At 42.6% G+C, this 21,439-nt stretch overlaps 1 protein-coding gene across 10 annotated transcripts in view; it reads left to right on the top strand.

Moving 5' to 3' along the window:
• The window catches only part of AUTS2 (activator of transcription and developmental regulator AUTS2), a 761,169-nt gene that overhangs the window by 320,968 nt on the left and 418,762 nt on the right, over positions 1-21,439 (top strand). For all 10 annotated transcript variants that reach the window (XM_066979654.1, XM_066979656.1, XM_066979658.1 and 7 more), the window contains one exon: positions 15,277-15,378. In XM_066979654.1, the coding sequence (XP_066835755.1) occupies positions 15,277-15,378 (102 nt within the window). The remainder of the gene's footprint in view (positions 1-15,276; positions 15,379-21,439) is intronic.

Here is a 21,439-nt window from a genome sequence, read left to right as displayed (position 1 = left end):
GTGGCATTACGCTCCTGCCTCTGCTAGGCACATCAGGAACTCCAAGCCCTAATCCTTGAAATTCGTCGTGATGACAGCACTCGGAGCCGAACGACTAATCTTTCATGTCCTTTCATACCTAACTACTGTTCTGGTTCCAGGTTTTGAAAACCTGAATTCCAAATGGGTTTGTGGGTGTTCTGAGCCTTCCTGGATCTGGCCCTTAACCTGCAATAAACCTGTTTCAACACAGAAAAAATCAAGTACTGACACAGAGGCTGCTTTGTTCAGGCTGAGCCTTTGAGACAGATGCAGTCACATAGAGTAGGGCTCGACAAGGACGTGAGGTGCTTTTATTGCAGAAGGCCCGTTGTGGAAGTGTGCGTGGAACTACACAGCCATTGGGGGAAGCACGTTGAGCCCAGCACGTTATTTCAGTTGGAGGGAGGGAGATGTCTTGGAACAGCAAACATCCATTCATAGGGCATCAGCTGGCAGGCAGAAGGCTCACATTCATGCCCCTTTTTGCTGACTTGGAGCAGTAACTAGGACGTAGGTCCCTCGTTCTGTGTAGATGCCTTTCAGACATTCCTTCGTGCACCACGAAGTCGCCATTGAACTCCACGGAATGAATCCAAGAGACGGAGTCCGGCAGTTGATTCCTTCCCTAAACCTGTGTTTAGTCAAGGCTTTTTTCGATGTTTATTAACTTAGGCTTGCAATTCAATGTTTACATAAATGACATGATTAAAAGCAAAACAGGAACCTGGACAGAATGTGGTTCCTGTTAAAATCATTGGGAGTTACTCACTAACTTAACCCTTTTGAAAACCAAGACACACGTTGGGCTGAGCTGCCTACATATTTATGTTTAATGAAAGGCAAGCAAGCTATACAAGTCCATCAGGGAGAGTGTTTGAATTTATTCCTTAAGGTATTTATTTACAGGGTTCATTCTACAGTAGCTAGGTGATGACAACAAATATTGAATAACATCAGCCCTTTGCCATACGCTGGGAGCAAGGAGAATGACTTGCCTAGGCTTAATTTAAATCGTAATTTGCCAAATTGGTGAAGACCTGCAGAAAATTCATCAGTCGTTCTAAGCTGCATGTCTGATTAGGGAGCAGATGAATTAGATGGCTCGGTGTCTGCGGTATAAAGACTTACTTTTTTACAGCAACTAGTTTTTGCATGGGTACAGCTTTGATGAATACTACCCTATGTTCTTATCACAAATGAGCAAAGGAAATATAAATTAGAAGCTCATAAATATCAGACTCTACTTGCCTTTGAAGAACTTTTATTTCAGTACAGTTTGCATGGGAATGGTTTTGTTGCTTTCAAAAAATGAATTTGTTTTTGGCTAGATTGCAAGTAATGCGTAAGCCATAACATTTTAAGTAGGTGTCCTTCTTTATCTGAAGTAGATAAAAAGAGACATTGGATCTGTGAGGGGTTAATTCATATGTTCTAAATGAAAATGGAAGTAGAAAAATGAATTCCCTTCTAACATCTCTACTCAGTGTGCAGATCAAAGCCATCATAGGAGTAAATTTATGTCTGATAGTGTGGACGGTTTCAATGCACACTGGCGAAATATCATGCTGATTGCTGATTGAAAACAGTTGTTAATTCTCTACTTCACTAAATTCAGAGTGGAAAAACTTTCCTTAATAAAGAACAGATTGAAGAGAACCAAGACCTTACTGTGTGGAAATTAATGGCAGATGCATATACTGGTAGTTAAAATGTTTCATTAGATGTTAATGTCTTGCTGTGTTTTTAATTGTTCAGAAATTAGCCTCTAGAATATTAAAACCATCTGTTTGTTATCATGATGAAACAGAATACTTAAATAGTTATTAATTTTGTGGGCCTTTTTTTCCTTGTCTGCAAAACTTTGATCTGTTGAGATTTCTGTGGATGCTGGATGCAGAAGTGAAAAACAATTTTAAAACACCTTGGTGCCCAAAATACCTGCATTTGTTGCCTGCCACCCATATTTTGCATGCCTGCTTTATTTCACAAATTATTGTTCACTAAGGAGAAGCTGACGTTTTTTAGTGCATAGAAGGAGTGTGCTGATGCTTGCTGAGCCTGTGTAATGGTTGATTTAAACTGTAATATGGTACGTTTTCACATGCTGATACTTAATTTTTAAGTCTTGTGGGTCATTTTAAAGCCTAAATATTTCAAAGCATGGCAGGGCTTCCAAGTAGATCCATCAGTGCAGAGCTTTCTCTTCCTTCATTTCCAGTTATTTACAACTATTTTTCATTTTGTTAGGATGGAGTTTGGGGGGAATTGGCAGTTTTTGGACATTTTTTGTGTGTATGTGTGTTTTAGTCTTTTTTTTCTTTTTTAATTTTAATCATGTAGATGAACAAGAGTAGGCTTCTTATAGGTCGTAATTCAGTTGATGTATTTCAAGTGTAATGGTAAAGATGTGTTGTTTTTTTTTCCTCAGCTGAGATAAATTTAAGCAAGTGCTTAAGTCCTGTCTTGTGGGGAGGCCAGAGCATGTATGTTCTATGCACAGCTCTCCATTGTGAAGAGCACAATTTATAATGCATTTTGTAATGCTTTCTATATATGACTTAAGTGTGAAAATTTATTCAGCGTGTCTAAACATTACTTAGAGAACCATTAGCATATCTTTCCGAGTGATTTTTGACCTTTTCCTGAATAAGCACTTTAAAAATTATTAAATGCTAGGATGAGGTTTAATTCAGCTAACCATAATTTGATAGTAGTCCTGTGTTATAGGTTTGGGTTTTTTTTCACTTGCCTTGAAAGAATAACAAAGTTCTTCTTACCTAGCATATGACTATGTTTTCAAGGTGGGTAAGTTTAATATGATATTAAAGCATACGAAAGAGAAGTTAAATTGTTTTTAATCAGTATAAGGTAGACAAATTATCTGGGAAGTAATTGTAGTGGACACCCAGTTCTCTTCAATGGATTCTGCATTCCCTAAATCAGTGGAAATGTTCCTCTTGATTTCAGTGGGCACTGGATCTTGCCCCAGTTCCTTGCCTTTCTGTTGAGGCTGCCAATGGAAGGACTAATACCACTAGCTGGCAGAATGATTTTCTGGAAAATGAAGCTGGTTTTGGACTTTGGCTGAGGCATCTGACTCATGAAATCTATCAAACATTAAATCACCTTTGGTCGCTGTTGACAAGGGATGGACTCCATGATGTACCAGGAGATTTTTTGACATTTGCCAATATGAGAACTCATAATTTCAATTGGCAAAAGTAGTCCAGGGTGAAAGCACAGTGCTGCAATATATTTTATGTTATTTCTCAGGATGAGAAGAGAGGTAAGCAGAAAAAAAAAAAAGTAGATATAAAACAAAGCCAAAAAAATGAACTGGTATTGTTAGGAGTTCTAAGGCATTCTGAATTTGTCAAAATAGCTGCAGCTCTTGCGTCTAGAGCAAACAAGGTTTAAGTCATGAAGTCAAACTGGTTTAAGGAAGTGGTCCTTCAGCATTTCTTTTCCTGGTAGTGCCTGAGGGCAGTCCCAGCTGCCCCTTCCCAACATTTTTGCCTCCCATGTGCCAAACCAAAGAATTCACCTGGGCTAGACGCAACCCAGGAAAAGAAGAAGAAAATAATCCGGTCATTTCTAACCTGGCTGAGATCCCTGCAAAGCCTGACCCAGGGAGCCTCAGAGGTGTGGGGAAAAGCGGCCTGTAGCGGATGGGTAACATCAGGGACGGGCTTTTGGAGCAGAAAAGGTGCTGTGAAACTACAGCCTCGGGTACAGAAAAACTGTGACTTGCTAGTGCCAAACAGGCCAGTGTTACAGAGCAGCACCCAGGAGCACTGGCAATCTGTGTGCAGCCTGAAATGCTGAAATATCTTATTTTGTTCAAAGAGCTTCCCTCCACAGAGGGTGGAGCACACAACACAAAGGTTCCTGTAAGTGGCAGCTTGCCATCTATCAGAAGCTAATCCAGATTTAAACAACTTAAACAACAGTTCCTCCCTTTGCTTTTCTCCTGAGTTATTTGTGATGACTAGCTTCTCTTCATCTCTAAACTCATCTCCACATCAATGACAGCTGCTAATGAATTCAGATGGTTCATTCCCATCCCTTCTGTGCTTCTTCAAATAGATTTTCTTTGCCAGATACTTCAGCTCCCCTTTCCTGCTAACAAATTGGTACTGAGGTATATTATTATGACTTTTGCTTCTATCATTCAAGCAAGGAGAAAATACAATACGCATAGACATGAGTTATATGTCAAAAATGCTTTTACTCTTCCCTCTCCGTTCCATCACATTATTAAATTATAGAGAAATGCTATCATAATAGCCTCTTGGCCAAGTCACAGAGAGCAGAGTTATGGTTCCCTTGATAAATTGCAAAACATTATTAAGTTTTGCTCTCTGGGCTGAGAGTATTGGCATAAAAGGACATCAACCACAGTCATATTGGCCTTGATTGCTGCTTAATTGCTGCTTGTTTGTGTTAGAGATCATGTGGTTTGATTGATCTTGCCCTGCTTTTGTCATTATAGTTACAACTTCCTAGTTTTCTCCTTGTACAGAGACCACAGCATGACTTTTAAATCTTGAATAATTTATATGACTGGCCAGTTAAACGGCTTAAAATAGTATTATATTTTTAAGCCGATAGCTCAACCTTCAAATCATTATTTATGCAACCAAGTTATTAAATATTTATTCTGGGCTTATATCGAACTTTGAAATAACAGGGCTCTTTTTAAGTAAACAGTGGCAAACAACTTGAGGTCCTTCCATGAATACTGATATTTCCTCCTTCGAGTCATTTATTTGCTTCTGTAATGTTAGCTGGGTGTCAGCTGAGTGGTCTACACGGAGGGGAAAAAAGGATGGCGATAGCTGTGGCTTAGTTCAGGTGAGCGAGTAGTGTCATTTCAGTCTTTTTCAGGCTCTGTTTGTGGAGCTGCAGTGCTGTTAAACTTGTCGACCTGGCCTGCTTGCTTTTTGTTCCATCATGTGATTCATTTTATCTTCTTAGATACTTAGGTATTTTTCCAGTAGGTTATACGTTTCAAAGTCAACCAGAGGCCAGGCAGAGTCCTTACGGAGTTGGATGTCAGCAGCCTTGGGCTGAATGGGATAGCATTTCTGTTTACCTCTCCCTTTCCCACAGATTCAGAGTGAAGGCAGGGTGGTTGCCTCTGCTTTCCTACCTCACCTGTCCTTGCTGTACAACAGAAATGAGGGCTCCTCAGAGATGTAGGGCTGAGGTGGGACAGACTCCCCAAATCCATGGGCCAGACCTGCCACTGAAGCAAGAGGTGGTAATGGTCTAACAAGAAGGATCTGGAAAGTCATCGTTCAGGTTGCCAAGAGCTCTGAAAAAGGCTTTTCTCAGCCACAGTGCTGGGGTAGAGCTGCCAGCTTGGTTCTCTGTGTTTTTCATATGAGCAAGCTTAAAGGCCACCACAAACCCCAGCCCCTGGTAGATGCCCTTGCAGTGAACACCTCTGTGCACTGCTCCTGGTGGGATATGCCCAGGGCTCAAGCCAGGTAGGCAACTGTGTTAAAAGGTCACGTCTTTGCCCATGGAACTAAAATCTGCTTGTGGGACATACAAAACAGGAGCTTAAGCTGAATAATGTGTAGGACTTCTGCCGTATGTGGATCAGTCTGTGAGTACAGGTGTCCGTGCAGGCAGGAGTAGGCACTAGAGCAGCTGTGCTCCAGAGGTGGTTTTTAGCAGTACAAAGGGATGTTTTCCTGACACAGAGGCAATGGAGAGCCCTGGAAATCTGAGGGGGGATACAAATGAGCTCAGCAGAGGGACTGAGTAAATATCGAGAAGGACAAATCGATTCTACCCCGATGTCCATGGCTTTGGCTGCCTCCGAGCAGACGGGCTGGGCTCTCGTTCTTTATTCTCCTCTTTGTACCCTGCGAGACTGGGCTATGGAAGCTGCTTGGGGAGATTGATTGGTACAATGGAGTGCTTTGCAAGGTGTAATTTTAAAGGCTGTATTTCTCACTGTGCAACCATCAAAATGCAAAGGGTCAGAAGAAGCCTATATTTTTTTGCAATTCAGCTTTTAAAGTGTGCAAGAAATACGCTTCATTTGTTGCAATTGCCAACAGCTTGCTGTTTCATACCATTCTTAACAGGAGCTGGGGAACAGAGCAAGTCTGTTACACTTTATATGTTGTATAATGTATGTATGATTCTGAGGTGTGATGAGTTTATGCCAAATTTATCTTCGATTTCTGCATAAACAGCACAGAAAAAAAATGATGGGCTGCATTCCCTTTGTAGCTTAGATAAAATAGAGCTACAGAGCTACTTCAGGGTACCTTCTGTGTGCTATATATCTAAGGTTGCCCAAGCATATAATGAAGGAGAAGAGGATCTGGAAATAAATGCCCGTTCTCTTTATCCCCCACCCCCGCTCTGGCAAGGATGCTATTTATTCTTAGCTGTTGTGGCTTCTGCTGTTGCTGCTGCGAGCAGATCCCAGTCACTTGGTGTTTCTGCAATAACAATGCTAGATAGCCAAATTCTCCCCGGGAGGAGTGGGGTGTAGCTGTTTCTTCCATGAGGATCTCCCCCATTCATGGCAGCAGGGGATGAGTTCCTCTGCTCCGATGTATTGAGCAAGTGCAGCAGCAGACTCTGGATCAGCTCAAAGGCAGCAGGAAATGACTGTCAGTGCTTTAGTATAAGTAAGTTAGACACCCTTGTTCTGTATCATAGAGCTAATTAGGTAATTGTTTATAGTTACTTATTCAAGTTCTATTAGATTTGGATTTGTTGTCGACAGGAAATAGGAAAAATACATGTGTTTATTCTTGGTTTTCTTAAAAAGAATTTTTGAACAGGAAAATTACTTTCTATTCTCAGTAGAGACAGGAAGGAAACAAAAGACAAAACCTTCACTTTGTTGGTCTACCTCCCTTTACCACGCAGATATGCAAAATAAACTAGCTTCGTCTTCTGGTAAGGATGTCATATCCCAGGGCGATGGCATGTAGGCCCTGATTCTTGGTGGCTGTGCATTGGTTGTTGTAAGATTAAATATCAAGACATGCACAGAGAGCCTCTCCAAATGTTTTATTGTATCTCTCAGGTAACAAGGTTTTTCTTCCCTGGTGTGAAAAATGTCTTTGTATTAATATTGTTCAGAGTGCACACTCGGTGTGAATTCTTTTTTCATATTTACTGCCTAAACTTGTGCATTGTAAATATTCTTCCTCCTCATTATCTCACCTCTGATTTGCTTTCCTTGTACTGCTCCTTTGTTTAGCTATTCAGACAGAAGTCGTGGCAGTGAACTAGCTTTGCTGGAAATGCAGTGTAGAGGTCTTGCTCCAGACCTACGGCTGCCATGTTAAACCACCTTTAAAGCTTTGGGTGACATGTAAGTGCTGTGTAAGTAGTATTAGTCTAACTTGTGTCAGTAGCAAGATAGATTTAAAGGAAAGCATTTAAATGAAAACTGTTAATCATTATTTAAATCACAAGTAACAAGCCTGGATTTACATTGTTTTTTTTCTTGCTAAGCAGCTCTGCGTTTATTTGTTTTCATACAGCCAGATTTGTTCTCAGTCATTGATAAAGTGTTTTCTTTGTAATCAAATACTCAGTCCTGCATGAAATCTGCTGCTGTTCTTTTCTGACTAATGGAAGGCACTTCAGGGGTGTGGGTTTGGTAGGGACCAGCTTCTTAGGCTGTGCTTGTGCCATACTCACAAAGTGGATGTTCTTGCCATGCCTGTGGGGCTGTGTGCTGCGGGCCAGGGAGCTGGGACCTGTGTGTGAAACCTCAGCAGACCAGGAAAGTTAAAGACATTTTCTTCTTTATTCTAGATATCATATAAAAAGCAGCACCCTTCAACTGAACAACGTTTAACTCATTCACTGATGTTAAACTTCTGATTTAACTTAATCCACTGATGTTAAACTTCTGATTTTTATAATCAGTTGTTTTGTAGTTTAGAATCAATCATGTTTCAACGTGAATTGTTCCATTTTGAAATGAAACAGTTAACAGATTTTGAGGTGAAAGCTATGTTTGAGTGCAAAATGATGCAACAGTACATATTTTAATTTGCTGCTTCTTTTTCCACCCTGATGAGTGGGTGGGGGTTAGTGGGAACCACAGTTAGGTTTTGCTTCCCAAAGCATATCAAAACTGGTCTTGGAGCATGTGGTCACCCTGACATTGGAATAAACACGTGGGTAAAACCGGGCAGGGAGTCGATGTGTCAGCTCCACAGCGAGGTGCTGGAGGTGCTCCCCCTGCTCGGGCTACACATCACCTTCAAAGGCATCTGATGCTACAAGGCACAAGCAGTCCATCCCCTCCTGGACCCCCAACCTCACACAGGTGTCTGGCGGTGCCCACTGCTCTGGCTCCCTCCCCAGCAGGTGGTTAGTGCAGCCAGCACAGTGCGACATTGCTCCCTGCAACCACGGGTCCTCTCCGGCCCCCCAGCACCCTCCCTCCTGCTTTATGTGCCACAAGCTAGGCTCCTCCTCTTTCAAGCCCTGAAGAACCACCGATAGATTCATGATAAATCATGCTGAGACTGTCCAAGCTGCTAACAAAGACCATAGTGAGTGCAGCTGGGCTTACCCTGCACAGGCAGCAGAATTGGCTCTTGTTCTCTGGCCTTTGGCCACCCAGAGCAGCAGACAGCCATGGGCAACTGCCTGATGTGCTGGTGCTTCTGCCTAGGTCCACGTGTGCCGCGTTTGGGGAGAAATCTGTGATTCCCAGTAGCGACAAAAATTTGCATGTTCACAGCCTGGCTTGAGTCTGGGCTGCTGGGGAAAGCCCGGAAAGCAAAATGCAAGCAAACTCGGTGTATGAAGGAGCAGATAGAAATGTCCTTGTATGTGTAGGCTGTCAGTGTGGTCAGGACAAACTTCTGCCGTGGGTCTGGGATGGGGCTGTTCCTGTTGAGGCTTTCTGGAGTCAGGAAACATCGCTAATGGAGAAGTGACAAGTCTGTTCACCAGCTGATCTGAGCTAGAAAATATATTCATCCAGGTGGGAGCTGGATCAGACCAGTTTTGGACTACCTTGCCCTTGCAAAAGCTGTGTAAATAAAGAATGACAGGCAGAACTGAAAGCATAATTCCCCTCCTGCAGTAGGGTTATGCCATCCCTTGGAGAGCAGGTGTCCTCTTCCTCTAGGGCTCTGGTAAAGGCTTAGCTTGCTGGCTGCGCTATAATACGGAGAAGTGTTAGTATTCATAACTTTAAAGTATAATGTAGTGAAATAATCCTTTAATTCCATATGGTGTGGAAACTCAGGCGCCTCAAAACTATACCATAGCTTGGATTTACTGCTGCCAAATGGTATGGGGTTTTAAATTAAAATATATTAAAAAAAAAAAAAAAAAGCTGAGAAGAGCCACATTAGGGTGTTTTTGACATGATATATAAGCTCTGTGAAAAAGGCTTTAGCTAAATTCTCAGTAGGTTTATTTATTTTGCTTTTTGTTATGTGCTAACCAGGCACCGCTACTATGGAATTATCTGAAGTGGCTTAGGGATCCAGCAAAGCAAGCTGCAGTCCTGAGAGGATGATGCTCCCTGTAGCTTGGGGCTCAGCTGCCTTTTTGTTCCTCCTTATGCCTCTTAACATGATCGACTATCTCTGTCCTTCATTCTTTTCCGTTCTTAGACAAAAGGCAACAGAGTGCCGTGTTGTTACGGGTTATCTTTAGGAGTGTTTTATGGCTTACATCCCCCATCCCTTCCTCATTTCACAGAAATGTCTGACAAATGTAGTAACAGTAGCACTTCTCTTGGAGATCTATCCGCTATCCTACTCCTAAGCCTGTACATTTAGGTCTACTTCACCCTGTGACTTTGAATGCCAGTATGAAGAGTAACAGAGAGCTTCTTCCCCTGGACACACGTGCATATTCAGTTCACACTTTTGCTGTCACAAAACAGGGCTGAGTATTTTCCTGGTGGAAAAACAGTTCTATAAGATTCCAAGTCACCTGAAAATCTCTCCATGCCCTGAAACAAGACTTATTTATCAGTTTCATTCTGATGTTTTTACATTTATTTCAATTTATTCATCACTGTAGCAATGTCTGGCCAGTTTCTTTGTGATCTTTAGGCCACAGATAGTCTCTATTTTTCCTTCATCAAGCGGTCACTGTCAGTGTCGCTATTTTATACATCTTCTTCCCCCATCCCAGTGCTATCTCAGCAACCCTCTAAAGGCGTTACCTCCTTCGCAGCAGTTGCAGCTCAGTACCCGTTTTGCATCGCTCTGCAGGGCAGCACAGGGTGATAGGTGCCCAGCAGTTTGATTCGGTCCATGAGCAGCTGTCTGCTTGACCGAGCTGTGGGGAGGCATTAAAACTGGCTCGGCATTAACCCTGGCTGGGGGCTGCTGCGCGCCCACCGCTCTACTCCCCCTCCTCAACAGGGCAGGGGGAGAAGATGCAGGAGCTTGGGGGTCAAGATAAAGACAGGGACATCACTGACCAGTGACTGCCACAAGCATAGCAGACTTGACTTGAGGAAAACTAATTCAATGTGTTGCCAATTAAAACATATTTGGATAGTGGGAAGCCAATTAAAACACGTTCCTTCCCTGGCTTTCCCCGCCAAGCAGTTCAGGGGTTGGGGAATGGGGGCTGGGGTCAACCCGCGACAGTTCCTTGCTGCTGCTTCTCGTTCCTCACAGCTTTCTGTGTGGGTCCTTCCGACAGTTCCTTGAGGAAGAAGCGGCTCCAGCATGGGCTCTCCACAGGCCCTGGTTTCTTCAGGCGACAACCCCCCACTCTCACCCGCTCTCTCTGGGCTGTGGTGGAATCTCGGTCCTGGTGCACCTCCTGCTCTGACTTGGGTGCTCACAGGACTCCCTCTCACTTTTATTTCCTCACACTCCTCAGCTTTTTGATGTTGTTTTCTGCCCATTCTTAAATACATTTCCATAGAGGTGCCACAGGTGTTGCTGACTGGCTCGGCTGTGGCTGTGGTGGGGCTGCCTCAGAGCTGGCTGGAGCCAGGCCCGGCCTCTCCTCACAGCAGCCCCCGCTGCCCCGCTGGCCCCCAGGCTCCAGAAGACTTGTGTCCATACACGAGGTAGGAGTGAAACCCCAGGTGTGTGGGGGTGGTTTTATTTATTTATTTATTTATTTTCCTCTATGCATGCACTCTGGCAGTGGAGCCCCCTCCCCATTAGAAATGGTTGCTGTATCCCCCAGAGCTGTGAGTGCCTTTGGGCCCAGTTGTGTGCTGCGTACTCTGCAGCCAGCTCCTGGGAAACTGTCCCTGCTAAAAAATAACACTCTAAAAGGACCAGTCTGGGAGAGTAGGGAAGACATGCAATTATTTTAACTTTCTAGGGAGGGCCTCAGGTGTGGGGAGATGGATTCAGAAATAAAACCTGCTGCTGAGTTCCAGCCCTGCAATTCAGCCAGCAGCCATCCTTCCACGTCTTTTTTTTTTTTTTTCCCCTTTACCTTTCTTACTTTTAATAGGAAAAAGAATGGTTATCCAGTTATGCTTGACTTTCAGTATCCTCCAGCAGACTTAAAGGCATTACAAACTAATAGGTTCTGTAGTGAGGTAAAAGCTTTCCAGAAATACGATGTGATGATGCTGAGAATTTCCAAAAAGTCCTGGAAAAGTTGTGAAGATGTGGGTCCTGGCCCTGTGCCTTTCAGCGTGGGTAAGCGGGCTGAGGTTGCTGGTTCTCACTTTGCTGCCTGTATCCGTCTTCCGTGCTCAGGGAGACCTTGTGGCTGTGCGAGTTCTTTGCGAGCCAGCAGTGCCCTGTGTGTTCAGGGTTTTAGATCTAGAAATCCTCTATTTTCTCTTCACGAGACTCATGTGAGATCCTATTGTGTGGATAAATTCATTCCCACTGAAAGCATGGAGCCAAACTTGCTTTTTGCTGTCCTTCTTTGTTCTTGGCTCAGTGCAAATATGGAAGAGCAACATCTGTTAATGTGGGAGAGTCCTCAGGAGGCGCTTGTGTGGACATCACGAGAGATCCCTGCTGGCTTTGCTTTTTTCACTGGACACCCTGACGAGAATGATACAGGAGCAAGAGTTGTGAATGTAGCACTTCAAATATCTTCCAAGCAGGAAAATTTGCGTTTTCTCGGGGAAGCTCCTTTTAGAGATCCTGTGTGCCGCAGAGCAATGCATCAAGTGCCTGCAGTGTAACTGAAAATCCAGTCTCTTATTTGCAGACCTTTTTTAGCAGTGCTGTGTTATTCCAGCATCACTTCAAGTGGTTGAATGTGTGTGAGTAGACTGAAATGAACCATTGCCTTTCCACATTAAGTGTTCTCATGTGCGTTTGTGTGTAACTTTAATTTCTTCAAGAAGACAATGGGCACATTTCCATGCTTTTTTTTTTTTCCTTTTATTTTTTCTTTTAAATTTAGCACAGATTGATGGGTTTTGGAATAAAATGTAAACCCTCAACAGTTTGGCGTATGGAGCAACTCAGGAAAAAAAGACAGGAAAATATGGAAAGCTTATAAATCTGAACTTGGACTTACTTCTGAGTTTTCTGTCTGGTCTATGCAGTTAACTTTGTTCCTACAGAGTTTGAAACTTGGTATCTCAGTCATATTCTCTTATTCTTTGTAAATTGTGTCCAGAAGAATAGCACCTGATGAGTTATGAGTTACTACGATTAGTTTAAAACAAACAAAAAACCCTAATGCATGACAATTTTGCACAAAATAAATTGAAGGTCTAAAAAAAATTTAAAAATAGAGACTGCAAAAAATTATTCAGACCCCAGTTACAGTAACAGTTTTTCCATCACTGTGTGCTTGTTGACAAAAGACTGAGTCAGGGAAATTTGATCCATTTTCCTTTGGGTGGTTGAATTTTAAATCTGGGACCATAAAATTACGGTACACAGTGGTCCTAGATAAAATCTGCGAGTTACATATGAAGTATTAGACTTCTCGAATATGTTATCCTCCCCTCCACCTCCAAAAAATATTACCTAAATCCATTACATCTGTCTGATAAACCGTTCTATTTGAAATAAAAATCTTTTTACTTGAGATTTTCTGGCTGAGCTGTGGAATATTTAGTTTATTTATGAAATCGTGTTTGATAAATAGCTCTAGTTCTTATAGTTCTTATGTCACATTTTCTTTAAGTTGAGAGTATACCTGTGCTTTTTTTTTTCAGTTGTGCTCATGCATTACAACTCAGTTGTTTGTCTAAGCCCTTAGTTTCTTAGTTTTATGTATTTTCTTCATTTTTTTTGACTGATAGGGAACACACAGAACTGCCTTTTTTACCCAGTATAGATGACTGCCAAACATTTGACCTTCTCACTCCTGAAGGAGGATGTATAGGGTTTGGGTGGTTTTCCTGGGTTTCCTGCAGCTTCTCCGCTCTTTTGAGCATCTGTTGTGGCTTTCCTGCTCCCATCTGAGCTTTGCTGCTCTTCAGTGCCCACCGGCTTATCTTTCAAGTAACGGAATTTCCTCTTGCTTGGACAGTGTCAAGGGAATATCATCCTGTTCTTGCTGTCATCACACCTGTGGTGGAGGAGATGCCACAGGCCTGGGAATGGAAACCCCAAAGGACAACCAGTTGTTTTCTGTTGCGTCGAGCAACCAGGGCACAAAGAGTACCAGGAAAGAGTTGGTGCACTAATGCCACGTGGGTCTTAGTTTAATGAATGAAACCTATTGGTAGAAGTAATATAAAAGAATATCAATCAACTGTACTTGTTGAACCTTTGCCTCTTGTTTTTATTTTGTTGTTTTTTTCCTTACCAAAGCAGGGACTAAGGGATGAAGGTGAAGCAGTGCACATCCCAAATATGCACGTGCAGTTTCCTCTTGCCCAGCTGACTGCAGTGGAAGGGAGAAATCGATAATAACCGTGGGGTTGAGGGTTCTTTGTGCATTCCTGGGAGAGAGGAGCAGCGTGCATGCAGTTGTGAATGTGTGTCTGGGCGCATCTTGTGCCTATAAAAGAGAATGCATGTCAATTGTTGTGTGCTTGTGCAGCATGTTTTTGGGTAAACTGGAATAAAGTGATAAGAGAGAGAAGGAAGGGGAAAAAGATGGTGGAGAGAGTTCATGGAGAAGGAACTTTTGCTCGCCAGTCATGAAATGGAGATGAGTGTGATTTCCTATTTATTTGCAGTCAAATAGAAACTACTATGAATTTATTAGCAGTTGGGATAAGTTATGGGAGTTCTTTGGTATTTGCTTTAAGAATGTTGGTAAGTGTGCTAGGTGTCTCATAAAATACTTCATTAGATATGTCACCAAGTATTTTCTCTGCATCTGTCTCTGCAGCCAGTATTTATTTATGATTTAAAATCTAAATTTCTAAAATTGACTTTTTTGTCAGTATTAACACCTGGAGTAAACAGTTTTCACAGAAACTCAACAAGGCGTCAACAAAGCTTAAGCCGTATTTTAATATATTGAAGCAAAATATAGGGAAAGTTATGTTAAAAGAAATGTATACAGTTTCAGCATTGCAGAAGATGTAGTTCATACCTTCTTCTTGCTGTGTATACGTATATGTGCTTGTGGGCTTGTGTGTAATGTGCATATGTGCTAGATGTTACAGTGAATGAACAGCGCGCTGCTGTTCTAACATGTTGGCCTGCACAGCCTGCAGTGTGAGGGAAAGCTTACACAGTTGTTCTCAATTCTCCTGAAAATATAGCTTATATATTTCTTGTCTTTATTTATCACCATGCCAGTAAAGTTCATTAAAAATGTTTGAAAGGCAAAAAACCTCATTACGTGATAAATAGGTGGTGATGTTTTATGAACACAGAGGTTAGCCAGGAAGTTGTTACGGTACCAGACAATGTTAGGGGCTAGTCCAGCACTGGCCGTTCTCTTCTCTCGGAAGATTTCCATTGATCTTAAACCCTCAATATTCCTACACTGTGATAAGGAAGGAATTGATCCCACACGTGCTTTATTGTGATGGTAATTTAGTAAGAATAAATTGAGAAGTGTAAAAGTTCCCAAAATGAAGGTCTTAAACTGTGGTCTCCTTGGGGTGTGAATGTTGCCTCTCTCTCCGCTGGCCCGCTCATGAGCTGTGTGCCCGTGAGCTTGCTCTGCTCTCAGCCTTTGCGGTCTCCCTGAGGTTCTGCCTTGGCACCGACGCTGCAAGGTGCCAGTGGCAGCCCTGTGAGTGCCATGTAAATGCTGCTGTGTGTAGCCATGGGCCTGGGTTAAAGAAGAGCAATAGACAAGGGGACTTAAACTCAACAAGGCTAAACTCTTGCTTTCTCTGTTTTTTTTTTTTTTTTTTTTTTATCTTTCTTGCAGCTCAAGCCAGGTCAAAACAGTTGCCGAGACAGCGACAGTGAAAGCGCCAGTGGGGAATCGAAAGGTTTCCATCGAAGTAGCTCTCGGGAAAGACTCAGTGACGTAAGTAAAGCTCCTGCAGCCAAATACTGTTCTGATTAACCCCGGTGTAGTTTTCTGAGGGGCATAAATTGTAACAGGATTTAGTCTCTGGGATGGTTTGTTGCTAAAATCCCCTTCCCTCTCAGGGGTGAAAGGGAAAGAAGTAACTTAAATCTCCTGCCTCAGCTCAGTAAAATTCGTAAAGTCTGGTACGATGTCCAGCTGTGTGAAAATGCTCATTCATTTTGAAATAGTTGAAGGCCATTTAATGAAGTTTAAATGCTCTACGTAGTTGAGAAGTGAGATGGCCTCTTTTCTCCCCCAGAAGGGGAAGGAAAAGAATATATTTCTCTTTGGGGTAAATGCTGTCTTTATGGAAAGTATTAGGGTATCTAGAAACTCAGATAACGTATATCTAATGAACTGATATGACATGGCCAACAATAGCATAAGCTCTGCCTTTATTGCTCTACCTAAACTCTGGAAGGTCCTAAGATGGCAGCTCTGCAGAGAATGTTTTTCTCTAGTGAAGCATGCGGACCATTCACTGAATGATATGAGCTATTCTGACATATGAATAAATGCAGATATCTATCTGTTGCTGCAATTAGATTATTATTTATTACGTGTACCATCACAATCCTTGAGTGTTTTAATCATGGCTCTGGGTCCTGTGTGCTGCAGTGTTTTACAGCACAGAAAATAACGACAGCCCCTGTCCCAAAAGAGTATGAGTATCTAAAGTGGGGATTTCGTAGGTCAGATCCTTTGCTGGTAAAAGCATAGCTACATCAGTCAGACTAATTTGTATCAGCCAGCAATCTGGCCCTACTTTTAACTAACCCACATTTTGGAAATGGGGATTTTATCGATAGCATGTCCATGTAGATTTGGATGACAGATACCAGATGGTGTCCTCTGTAGGCCAGCCCAATAAAACTGAATTGAGCAGATTTTAAAAGCAATACCTTTGTAAAGAATACGTTTTGTTTTGTGAATTTAAGCCTGGAGGCACACAGCTAGCCATTTTTGCTGAGTTGTGCATATTGCTGGAACAGACACCTGGTTTTCTCTGTGAAGGTGTAAAATCTGTTGCACTCTCTTTCCTCTTCCCTTTGTCACATTATTTTAGGGGCCCATTCCTCCCCTGGAGCCATCCTTTATGGGTACATTGAGTTAGACACTTCAGAGCCTACCCTTCACAGCGGTCAGGTGAGGGCAGTCTCAGTGCTGTAAGATAACTTTGGAAGAGGAGAGTGAAACCAGAGGAGGTAGTAAGTAAACGCTCGGTACAGGTTGCAGTGGATGGCAGCTGACCGTCAACCTGTCACCGTTGCTGTTGTAGCTTGCTCCAAGCCCTCTGGCAGCTTAGAAGCCACTGCAATGAACTTCACAACTGCAGAGCACCTTCCAGCAAAAAGTTCACCACTCCTTACAAACATGGTTTTAATTTAGCCTTGTCATTCCCTTGCAATGTAGTGCGTGGAGAGCTCTGAGGCTTACTTGTGCTTCCCGGCAGCTCACAGCATTGCAGTGCCAGACCTGGCAGTGAGAACAGACTCCTGGTTCCCCTTCTACCAATCCAATACATTTTTTTCTCATGCTTGTACAATACTTTACCTTTGTCTTGGCACTATGGCAAGTTAACAGGAAATCAACAGCAAATAAAACTTCCCTAGTGCACACAAGAGAGGACATAGGGATTCACAGGTTGCTGAAAAGCAACATTATTCAAATATATGTGGAAACGCATGTTTTAAAGTCAAGTTATGTATAATTTATGTTTTGCTTAGTAAGTAAGTTCCTTTATGCTTTGATAACTCACTGCAATACAAGCATATCTTTCTGTGGCCTGCTGTTGCCAGTTCAGACGAGATTTTACAAGCATTCATGAGGTGCTGTCTTCTTCCGTAGGTCTGTGGTGGCTTTCCGCCTATCCCAGATCCTTCCAGTTAAGAAAAGTAATACTGTTCTGCATTTCTGTCTTTTCCAAAGACAAACATCCTGCTTTTTTAAATGACAGGGCCATACAAACTGGTAGTGATGCCTCCACTTCCAGCTATAGGTGAACCCGCCTTGAAATGTGCTTGTAGATGCAAGGAAGCATTAATAGCATAATAAGGTTATTTTAAATACTATCTTTTGAAGAACGTATCTATCAGAATATCTTTTGATATTTTAGAATACTAGCTTTTTAATGGTTACTGTCCAGAAGAAAAAACTACAGACAAAAGACTGTGTTCTCTCTGAAGATCCCAATTTTAACACAGCTCAGAAGAAATGCACAGAAAGTTGTGTATTCAACAGAAGATTGAACAAAAATATAAAATACTGCAGGTAGATTAGCCCTGAGGTTAGAAAGTAGATTTTGGAGTTGAAATATGATGAATCTCCACTGCTGTAGCCCCACAGCATTGTAAGATTAAACATGGCTACTGCATGGAAATATGTATAATGAATGAAGTGCATACACTCTAGGTGGATGATCAATTTTCAAATCCCTAGTTGTAAGTAAGCTGTTGAAACAGAAATGTTAGCTTCATGAGCTTTAATGTGGAGCCTAAGTGATAGCTTAGTGACAGATGCAGAGTGAGGGAGATAGTATAATGAATATCCAGTTGCAAACTGACATGTCAGTGGCTTCATTCCCTCTCCTGTCAGATATCTTTCAATTCTGCATATTGTAAATGTACCTACAGTCCTTGGGTAACGGAGATTGATGCCAAGTGTGTTTACAAGGGATGACTCTTCTCCAGGCTAATGAGATCCAAGCAGGTAATTTGCAGCATTTTAGAGAGAGTTGGTCTAAAATGAAAAGAAGATAATTCAATGAAAAGACCATGTTAAACAGGAGGCTTTTCTCGTAATGAGGCTTGAAATAGCATCAGACAGGAGGAAGAGGAATATCCTATGTTCTTGTCAGATGCAATGCAGTGCGACTGATTTCCATCAAGTCGTTTCTCCTCATCTTGCACACGTGTACAGAGACAGATAAACACTCCCCTCCCCTCTGTGAGAGAACATAATTAGCAGGCAACTTGACCTCTTCTAGATTAGGGATAACAATTGCTCAAATGCTCCATTGCAAGCATTTGCCAGTCCCCTAATACATCTCCCTGTCTGAATTTCATAAATCCATTTCTTCCTGCCTTTCTCCCCTATATAGTATTTTTTGGAATGACAACTTGTTTTTTCCTTTATGGGCAGAGGTAGCTCCAGGGGCCTAAAAGAGAAATTGGAGAGCTGCTCCGTCTTTATATATAGGGTGCTGTAGTCAATTTAATCTCATCAAAATCTTGCCAGTAGTAGAATTCATTTTGTTGAGATTTTGCTTGGAGACAAGATGGCAGCACTTTCTCTTTTCCTCAGCTTGGAGCTCAGTCAGCTTGTTTTCCTTCCCTTTCTGTATGTATTTATTTTTAATTGAATCTTCCCACTTTGGAGTACGTGAGGTACCTTTTAGCCATGTTTTACAAAGCAGCCAAGAGATTACTTGAGGGAAATGTGAGAATTACAGCAAACCTGGATCCTAAATGCACAGAATATTTGGGGGTTCAGCCCAGCATTGTGCTAATCAAATACAAACCCCAAAACTGATTTCTTTGCTTCATGTTCCTGAATTCCTGCTCTGTTGCAGATCTGAAGCTCACGCTTTCCTGATGAACCTTGCTCATCAGTTTGGCAGTGGCGATGCAGGGGCAGTGGAAGCCCACCCGGACAGGAGAAGGGCAGACAAGCTGCTCTGGGCGCCCTCAGCCCCGACAGAGTTGGCAGCAGCTCTCAGCGATGGGTGGTAAAAGCCCTCGCCTTTGATCATCGGCTGGGAGGCAGCGCAGGTCTCCTGCTGCATGACAGGAGTATGGGCTGCCTGGCCTCTGCTTGCTCTTGCTGAGAATAATTTAGCAATAGCGTTGGCATTTTTCTGTCTGGAATGTTGCTCCAGTTCTGAGTAGGAAGTGGAACAGGGATGTTTCTTTTTTTTTTTTTTTGATGACACCATTTGTCCCCAGCATGAAAAGTCTCGTGCTCTCAGCAAAGCTCACACATTCTTTCAAGAGAACTCCTCTTTCCCTGGTGCTTTGTAGCTGTGTGCTTCTACCACATTGTGTATTTTACACTTGAGGAAAGGTTACAGTGAGGTATCGAATCAGGAGTAAGTCCCAGGGTGCCCTGCCCACAGGTCTGTTACCGTCTGCCTCAGGATGAAAGGTCTCTACACCCCCAGCAGTGTAATCCTCTGGACAACTCATGGTTTCTGCCTCAAATCCGAGACGTGCGATTCCCTGCCTCCCATTCCTCCCACCTGTGCACTAAGCCCAAACAAAGACAAATTGAGAAATAAGACTTTGGGTTATGTGCTCTGAAATCCTTAGCACTTCTCCTCCAGAATATCCCCGGTAATCTTGGCTGTATCTAAAGTGGAATAAGACCAGCAAAGCTCAGTGTGTGTTTGTGCGTGTGTGCGCCAGAAGCTGATCAGCTGCAGCGGCTGCTTCTTTGTGTGGGTGTGAGGGTGTGTATGTGTGTTTGTGTGTCTGAGGTTGGGTGCTTAAATGCTTTGTTGCATTATGTTAATTCCTCAGCAATGCAATCAAATTCATGTCGTAATTAAAGCTGTCAGTTGGAAGGCAAGCCAATCGCCAAGAAAACACAGCATAACAAATGAAGTGAAATGATTCTGCGTGTAGCTATACAATGCTTCGCCAGGCATGAAATTAAATAAGTAATTTGATGTTGACATCAGAAATTGAAATGATACCCACTGTTCCTTCATTCAGTCAGACCTGCATAAACAATAGCCAGAACAAATATGTACAACACAGCCTTTCTCCCCACCCAGCTCCCCAAGTAATGCACAATATATATGCAAAATGGGTATAACTGTGCCTTCCAAGACCTCAAGGATGTAATTTTCTTTGGTACACAGTAAACTAATGCTTACATGAGGGTTACTGCATTTTTGCTCCTGGGCCAAAAGTTCTTCTCTTTAAGAAGGAAAAAAAAATTAGAAAAGAGACGAAGGAAAATAACAAAACCAAAATCCTGTTAATTTTAAGCAAGTGGCTTGCATTTTGCTGATGGGCACCTAATGCAGGCTTCTGCTAGTGGTTGTGTGAATATCAAATGGTATATCTAATGTCGAATTTTGCAAAGGGGGAAAGTGAAACCATTACCTCTATTATAGGCACACTTTATATAAGAGATGTAGAACCACCCAGTGCAGGATCACGACTCAGCATGGGCTTGTAAAGATGCTGCATACACAGTATCACATTCATCAGTTGGTACCAAGGCTGGGCACTGGGTAGTAGGATCCTTTCGCTATTGGGAGTTATCAAAAAGGTGAGAAGCTACCTTCTTGCATAGCCCTTGCTTCAGCCTATATGCTCTGTCAACACACAGTTCACAACACAGCTAACTTAGTCATCCATGCATGTGCAATGCAGTCTTTTGTAGCTACTTAAAGTAAAAAGAGTATGCAAACTGTACTGTCCATATGCAGCATGCAATTTGTGAAGGGCTGTGTTTCCATCAAGCAAAGTCAAACTCCCTGAAAATGCACAAAACTTTTTCTTTTCAGCCAAAGTCATTTGACTGCTATGTTTCAACTGTCCTCTCATAGCCATTGCAGCATTGCTTTTGAAGGAATGGAAATATTCAGTGGGAGACTTCTTTTTTTTTTCTTTTTTGTTTGTTTGTTTTGTTTTGTTTTGATATTTAATCCTTCCAAAGCTTGGAATAAAAAGCAGACAAAAACTACACACAGATGCAGAATGCAAACTTTGGAGCTTTCAGCCTTTACCGTAAGTTTTAAAAGTTGTAAGTGAAGAGTGGGACTTGATCGGGATCCATACAATCCTTTCAACCCGTTGTTGCAGGCATCGGGGTCTCACGAAACACCGTACGTGGCCCACGAGGGGCACTTTCTAGCTGTGTGATGACTGAGGCTGTGGTGGTCACCCGGCTGTTCCCAGCTGCACGTTGATGATGATGAGGAGCTTCTGGGGACCTTGTCAATGGGACCAGGCGCATCTTGCTGCCAGTGGTGTTGGCAGAGGGAGCTGGAGGCCCCAGAGGGGCA

The sequence above is a fragment of the Anser cygnoides genome, chromosome 18 (genome assembly GCF_040182565.1).
Source record: "Anser cygnoides isolate HZ-2024a breed goose chromosome 18, Taihu_goose_T2T_genome, whole genome shotgun sequence".
Lineage (NCBI taxonomy): Eukaryota > Metazoa > Chordata > Aves > Anseriformes > Anatidae > Anser > Anser cygnoides.
The sequence above is the reverse complement of the archived record's forward strand: the minus strand, read 5'-3'. Positions and strand labels throughout refer to the sequence as shown.